At 38.5% G+C, this 7859-nt stretch overlaps 1 protein-coding gene across 2 annotated transcripts; it reads right to left on the bottom strand.

Annotated features, from left to right (window-relative positions):
• Positions 1-5018: 5018 nt before the first annotated feature.
• LOC113745484 (CD209 antigen-like protein E) lies at positions 5019-7853 on the bottom strand. 2 transcript variants are annotated; one of them, XM_027277017.1, is made up of 6 exons: positions 7156-7853; positions 6974-7069; positions 6787-6855; positions 6545-6699; positions 6355-6458; positions 5019-6246 (listed from the first exon to the last, which is right to left on the bottom strand). In XM_027277017.1, exons 1-6 carry the CDS (start codon positions 7337-7339, stop codon positions 6069-6071), a joined length of 786 nt encoding a protein of 261 aa, XP_027132818.1. In that variant the 5' UTR covers positions 7340-7853; the 3' UTR covers positions 5019-6068. The 2 variants fall into 2 exon arrangements, with proteins under 2 accessions (XP_027132818.1, XP_027132819.1); XM_027277018.1 differs by having other exon boundaries at positions 6545-6687.
• Positions 7854-7859: the final 6 nt, after the last annotated feature.

Here is a 7859-nt window from a genome sequence, read left to right as displayed (position 1 = left end):
TGGTAATATAGCACATTATTATAATAGGGATAAATTGTTTTTCGCTTCAGGGAAAGTCTGTCAGATGCTTGCTATCAGATGTTGTCAACCTCAGAATAGAATGTGTAGTTTAGAAATGTGTTTATCAATACTCATGTGCCTGATGATATGGAATATGTGTGTTTGTGACGATAAACTGGTCGAATAGGTTAGGGAGAATAGAAGGGTTTACATAAGGTGTAATGTAAACGCTTGCTCTAACCTCAGCTGCTAATTACTTGCGATTCTATTGCTTGTATCTCTGCTACTCTGCCCTCTGCTATAGAGTAGCTAGGATATTTGTTAGTGTCTGCTAATAATGCTAAATAGGGTGAGAACTGAGTTGTAGTTGTAGTTAGTTAGTTATATAAGTATGACGTGAGATTTAGATTGTTATGGTATGTCTCCCAGCTTGCTCTATGTAAACTTGGCGCTGCTAAAGAGCTAGCGTGCGGTGCTCAGTGAGAGAAGACTGGCGTCTGTTTGTAGTGGGCTAGCTTCTGTTTTTAGAAAGTGCTTTTTAGGCTATAGGATTAATGCAGACTGCTTTAGAGCTAAGGTAGATGCTCATGGGTTTGCTTTGCTAGAGTGCATATGGAATTAGGTTTATGGTCAAGAATGTGTGCTTTTGGCCGTGTCCCCTCTGACAATTGTAGTTAATGCTATTATATAACTGCTAAACTGCTTCAATTGTGAAGAATTCTGTGGATTAAATTCTCGTTGCTATTATAGAAAGATGGAACTTGGCTATAGGAAGATTTTAGTGCTAGAGCTGCTAGCTGCTTTGCTATTGATAGAATGTTTCTTACCTGGCTTTGCTGTTTTTGACTAGGAAAGAATTGGGCTTTTTGCTTTAGGTTGCTGCATCTAGTTGTCCATGGTGCCTCTTCCCTTTGTATTATTGTTATATACCTTTTTATATCTTGTTGAAATTGTTTATTTTATTGTTTCCATTTTAAAAGTAGATTTATGCGTGCATTATGAATGGTTAGAAAGTTTTTCGTCAGTTTAGATAGTAGGAATGGTTTTTTTAGATTCCGACCTTGGTTTTTTCAGATTTAACCTTTTTCGGCTGTTTTTGTTTTTATGTATAGATTACCTTTATTAGATATGGCTGCACTTTCTCATTCCATGCCGGCTTTTTCCTACTTATTATTCTATGTCTTATATTTTTTAACTTTTCTTATTCCCCCCAGTTACCCCCCGTTGGTCCAAAGTACCCACCTATGTTATTTACTTCCTTCTTTCAGCCTTCTCTCTCCTGTCATATATACCCCCCTGTTCTGCTGTCGAGGTTTTCGTATTATGTTTCGCTCTTTAAAAGTAGTAGAATCTTAGTAGTGATATTAGAATTTCAGTCCTCGTCTCTTACCAAACCTGCCATCCCCCACTTCTCCGGCTTCCGGAGTTAATCCCTCAGTTGCTCTACACCCCCACCAGTGAGTACCTGACCATGGTTTCTCACCTCTGAAATGTCTGTGCAGGAGAATATTATACAGTAACACAAAATTGGAAAAACTCAAGCAATTTCTAGTTACGTAGAGGGTACTTAGTCAACATATTGGATACTCTTTCACCAATTAGTGAGTGCCCAGTTCTTTTGGTGTTATTCTGCTCTGTTTAATAAACACATCTATGGACCACATGAGGGCGATTTTGAGAACTGTTTAATTATAGAGGAAGAAGTTCCATGTAAGAAGAAAAAAACCAACTGTGAGTGTTATGGGGCTGAAAACATGAGAAAATATGAATTTTAATAATGAAGTGAATGAGGGAGAAGGAATACACTTGATGAATCTATTACTTAAACCCTTGAAATGAGAAAGTGTTTCTTTTTTATATTGGAGAACGGAACATTCATGGTGACATGTAAACAGTTTTCATAGTTTTTAATAAAAATATTGTCCATTTAATAAAATCCATATTACTCATGGAGGACGCCTTGTACTAGTGCCTTTATGTATAGCTCTCTCCCCTTACTCGTGCTCTCCTGCTCTTTCCCAGCAGTGGGAGAGGAAAGGAAATCAACTCTTGTGGTGCGGTTGCTTAATCCCTTTCGAAAAGTTTTTTTTTCCCCCCCCCTTTTTTCACAGATTCAAAATGTGGTGTGGAACCAGTTTTCATCATTCAGGCTTCCCACCTGTGTGGATGCTAGAGATGGCGACACCAGTCCTTCGGCTTTCCTTAACAATGCTCTTACTGGGTTGATCTTGGCCCCAAAATCCTGTTCATACACGGCCAATCTAATGTACTGGCTTGTAGTTGTGCCGGAATAGATCCACCCAATGCAATGACAATCCAACTAAACTGGTGTCACATAGTTTAGAATAAAATGTTTTACCCTGTGCTGTTCAGGTGTTCAGCACATGACCACGTCGACCCCATCTCCCATTGCTGGTCTGTTCCTCTCGTCAGTCAGACCATCCGACATGTTTTTTGTAAGGAAATTGATGAAATGCCTGCAAAGTATCCTACAGGCAATTGTTAAAACTATATAAAAATGGTGATATTTCTGTGTGAACAGTATTAGCCTCACCCTACCTCCAACTTTTCTTTTTACTGCTCTTCTTTTGTGTTTTAATGACCCGATCTGCCCCTCACTCTGTCTTTGCAGTCCGCTCTGCTGTCGTCCCAGCTCTTTTTTTGAGAAGAAATGTAGTAAAAACTGTTGTTGCACAATGTGCATCCATCCTTACAGACCGATCTGAAAGTGAAACAATAAGAAATGAAAATTGTCCAACGTCCATGACATGCACACAGAAAAAGAGGCACCAAGACCAGAAGAAGACTGTACTACACTCAGGAGTTCAAGTTAACGCCTGTTTCCTCTTTTCAGCCGGTCCTCGCTTTGGGTCGGTTGCAGTTGGATGTGTGACTGCATGAGACAGTGAAAGGCACATGTGAGGACTCCTCTGATCGAGAGCACCGACACATCTAAATAAAAACAATTGTTGACTTGAGTTGGTGAGGAAAATTGCTTTCTAATTACACTACTTTCTCACGTAGTAGAGTCCAGTGCCGATGACGCCACAGCCAGGAGGAGGAAGAACACAGAAGCAAGCACCGGCACACAATCACCAGCTTGAGCCAAAGTCCTGCCTGTGTGGGAAAATGTCACAGAAGAACATTATAAATATTAATTTAAAACAAACAAAAGGGAAGGTAGTTAGAACAGATGTGTGTGTACCACCTGGCTGCTGATGCACTGCGCTCTTGGTTTCAGCTCATGACCTCGGTATCCTCGGTAAAAGTCTGTGCTTTCATTAAATATCAACTACCCTCTCCACCATCTCATCGCCTACTCCAGGTGTTGTAAAGTTGTTTCTTCCATCTTGCTCTTCTTAAAGGATCATTGTTATAAATGTTCTCAGAATTCTCCATTTCTGTGTTTGAACAGACGACTATTTGGTGGTGGATGATCCACAAATAAAGCAGATGAGTTTGTTCTTGAGTTCAGTAATTATACTCATGTGTATCCCTGCTACACAGTTCTACTCATTCGTGCAACATCCCTCTTTCTTTCACCACCCTGTGCTATAAGTGAGACATCCCACAGGAAGTTTCCAATCCACTTTCTGTGTGTTACTGAAGTCAACAAAAACTGCCATTATGTTCATACACTTCATTTAACCCTCGCTGACATTTCAGAAATGTGTGTGGTAACAATTTGTAAATGAAATAATAATACATTAAAAAGACAAAATTACATGGTCAAACATTACAGAGAACCCTATAAAATAGCGTGCTTGTTTTGTTTTAGCTGTTCTGTGCTGCTCTGCTATGCTTTGTGAGAATGATAGACATGTGCAAGTATACATAACTTTATTCAATAGTCCCTTACTTCTTGTTACATTTACACTTTGAGTAATCATATTCTATTTTGTATATTTTATATTTGTATTTTTTCTTTTGTATTTTATATTGTCCTTTTATTTAACACCTAAAATGTTTAAGTTTTTTTAAAATGTATTATTTAAAAGTCTTTCGCTTATTTTTTTTGTGTGTGGTTAGTTGCTGCTGTTACACTTCTAGTGCTCTTAATTTGCTGAAGGATGACCGGTTTTTCTTGTCCAACACATGCATGTGTTGTTGACCCTGTGGTAACTTATCTATGACAACTAAACCAAAACTTAAGTTGCAGATGCAAACAAAATAAAAATACTCCCCATGGCCCTCACCCTTTCCTTCAAGCATGTAGGAAAACTCAACTCAAACTCAGATTTTTACTAAAAAGCACAAAAGCTCTATCTTAGCAGTGTTTGGTTTGTCTGCTCAGGGCTTACTTAGGAGGAAAAATTGCGGTTCAACATGGTGGACCCTGTAGTGTAGAAGAGGACCAGCTCTCTTGTTAGATATAAAGGTTCTCCATTTTAAGACCAATTGAATGGAATGAAAAACAACAAACAATCCCTATTTTAGGTGATCATACACTCTAATGAAAACATACGAATAAATACATATTTAAAAAAAATATACTGTATAATGGTAGTTGATTACTTCTCACTACCCCGTGAGTGCACTGGTTTTGTCTTTATTCTGCTCTGTAATAACAAGGTCTACGGACCACATGGGAGGGCGACGATATGGAACTGTTTAATTATAGCGGATAGTTTCCATGTAAAAACAAAAATAACAATGTGCATTGTTTGCGGGCTGAAAACATGAGAAAATCTGAAGTTGAGGCTGAGATAATAATGAACGTTGTATTGAGGGAGAATTATGTTTGATTAATTATACTGTAAAACCCTGAAATGCGCAAAGTTTCTCTTATAGTGGAGGGACCGGAACATTCATGAAACAATTTATCATAGTTTTTCATTAAATATATACATTTAATCTAAAATCAATATTAATCAATATATATACAGTGTGCGGGTCAAAAAAATCTGTTAGCTTAAAATGTCCTTGGTCCCCGCCAGAGAGACCAAGACCATTTCTGCTTCAGTCCATTGTATAAGTCTTCAAGAAAATGCAGGAGGAAGGAACAGGATTTGTCAAAGTTGGCTGTAGATGAGCTTTATTATCTTCACAGACAAACAAAGCCTGAGTCTCCCATGGATTGACTGATCTGTCTGTCCCCAAACATCTCCTTTAATACCCTCAGAAGGTATGCACCCATGGCATAAAATCAGCCCATTTTTTATCTTCCATCTATGACATAATGGTGCATCTCTCAGGTGCCTCCGTGAAACTTTTCCCTTTTCCTCCTTCATGGCATCTAAATTTGTCAGGCCTTATCACCCTGTCGTTTTACTATGCCTGTTTTGTAACGTCAGTTTCTCACACTGTTCGACCTGCGCCACTCCTGCACAGTCAGGCCTTGTGCCTGTCTTCCGGTATGATTGACAGGCTGCAGGCCTCACTACACTACTATCTTCAAAATGCCTCTCTCCTTTACTGAGCTTCTTTCAAGATAACCTCATTAGAGGCCCGCTTGCTTTGCCTATGTTTTTTGTCTAGCACCCACTATTCTCATTTTTGTTACACCATTAAACCATATATGGTTTCTACTGCATTTTTTAAAACACATTCCTGCTGTAAAAGTGTTACTACATTCACTACGTGCTACTTAGACATCAGAAATGTTACAGTGTTCACTACACATCTTGACTACCACATACTTTTGCTTGGTTCACACTTCTTACCATAATGCTCATTACAAAAATGATTATGTCAAACCAAACTTTATCTGTGCAGTCTTGTGCCTACATCATACATAATAATGTGTTCTCTGTTCCCTTGCCCCTCTACTTCAAACTATATATGTGTCAAAATAAGTATTATATATGTGTGAAGATAAGAATGACTCGAAAGCCAAAGAGTTATATATATGTGTTAAAATAAGGATTATATATGTGTTAAGATGAGAATCACTGGAACGCCAAAGAATTATATATGTGTTAAATTAAAAGGCACAAAGGATTATATATGTGTTTAAAATAAAAATCAAACTTAAAACACAAAGATCAAAAGATCAATCTAAGTCGTACACCTTGCAAATGTTGCTATGCTGCTCACCCTCACCTCCTCCCCCAGTGGAGAGGAAGAAGTCACTCTTGTAATGCGGTGCTTATCCTTATTAGAAAGTCATTTTTTTCACAGATCCACAAATGTGGTGAGATACAGTTATCATCATTCCAGCTACTCTCCTTTAAGAACCAGAGGATGGTGACACACTCCTCAGGCTTTCCTTCAAATGTCTTACTGGGTTGATCTTGGCCCCAAAACCTGGTCATACACGGACAATCAATGAAATGGCTGGAGTTGCTGCAGAATATGATCCACAATGCACTGACAATCCACTAACTGGCTGTCACATAGTTAGAAATGTCTTACCCTGTGCTGTTCAGAACTGAACCATCGACCCATCTCCATGTGTCCTGTTCTTCTCTGTCAGTCAGACCAATCCAGACATGTTTTTGTAAGGAATTGATGAATGCCTGCAACAGTATCCACAGTCAATAAAACTATAAAAATGTGATTTCTTGTGACAGTATTAGCCCACCTAACTAAACTTTTCTTTTACCTGCTCTTCTTTGCTGTTTATAATGACTAGATCTGCCTCTCTGTCTTTGCAGTCCTGTCTGCTGTCGTCCCAGCTCTTGTATTTAGAAGAAATGTAGTAAAAACTGTTGTTGAATGATGTGCATCCATCCTTACAGAAACGATCTGAAAGTGAAACTATTTAAGAAATGAAAATGTCAAACGTCCATGCACATGCACACAGAAAGAGGCACAAAGACCAGAAGAAGACTGTACTACACTCACGGAGTTCAAGTAAAGCCTGTTTCCTCTTTTCAGCCGAGTCCTCGCTTTGGGTCTGCAGTTTGGATGTGACTGCATGAGACAGTAAATTCACAGTGAGACTCCTCTGATCTAGAGCACAGAAAATCTAAAAAAACAATTGTTGACTTGAGGTTGGTGAGGAAAATCTGGCTTTCTTAATTACACATACATTTCTCACAGTAGAGTCCAGTGCCGATGACGCCAGCCAGGAGGAGAACACAGAGCAGCACCAGGCACACAATCACAGCTCTGAGCAAAGTCCTGCCTGTGTGGAAAACGTCACAGAAGAACATTATAAATATTAATTTAAACAACAAAAGGGAAGGTAGAACAGATGTGTGTGTTACCCACCTGGCTGCTGATGCACTGCGCTCTTGGTTTCAGCTTCATGACCTCGGTAAAAGTCTGTGCTTTCATAAATATCAACTACCCTCTCCACCATCTCATCGCCTACTCCAGGTGTGTTAAAGTCTGTTTCTTCCATTTGCTCTTCTTTAACAGGATCATTGTTATAAATGTTCTCAGACATCTCCATTTCTGTGTTTGAACAGAAGACTATTTGGTTTGGTGGATGATCCACACATAAGCAGATGAGTTTTGTTCTTGAGTTCAGTATTATACTCCTGTGTATGCTGCTACACAGTTTCTACTCATTTCTGTGCAACATTCTCTTTCTTTCACACCCTGTGCTGTAGTTAAGACATCCCACAGGAAGTTTCATCACTTTCTGTGCGTTACTGAAGTAAACAAAAACTGACATTATGTTCATACACTTCATTTAACCATCGCTGACATTTCAGAAATGTGTGGTAAGCAATGTAAATGAAATAATACATCTAAAAGAAAATATTACATGGTCAACATACAGAGACATATATAGCTTTGCTTGTTTTAGCTGTCTGTGCTGCTCTGATATGCTTTGTGAGAATGTATAGAAATGTGCAAGTATACATAACTTTTACTTCAATAGTCCCTTTACTCTTGTTTACACTTTACACTTTGAGTAAATCATATTCTATTTTGTATATTTTATATTTTGTATTTTTATTTTGTAT

Source organism: Larimichthys crocea, unplaced genomic scaffold, assembly GCF_000972845.2.
Source record: "Larimichthys crocea isolate SSNF unplaced genomic scaffold, L_crocea_2.0 scaffold81432, whole genome shotgun sequence".
NCBI classification, from domain to species: domain Eukaryota; kingdom Metazoa; phylum Chordata; class Actinopteri; family Sciaenidae; genus Larimichthys; species Larimichthys crocea.
The sequence above is the reverse complement of the archived record's forward strand: the minus strand, read 5'-3'. Positions and strand labels throughout refer to the sequence as shown.

Excerpts from the sequence above, each read along its gene's own strand:
- LOC113745484 (XM_027277017.1), bottom strand. The coding sequence starts at position 7,339 with ATGGAGATGTCTGAGAACATTTATAACAATGATCCTGTTAAAGAAGAG. Across the intron at positions 6,856-6,973 it reads TGGACTCTACTGTGAGAAAT|TCACATCCAAACTGCAGACC; the intron begins GTATGTGTAATT and ends TGTCTCATGCAG. Across the intron at positions 6,247-6,354 it reads TCAGTTCTGAACAGCACAGG|GTTTTGGGGCCAAGATCAAC; the intron begins GTAAGACATTTC and ends GTGTATGACCAG.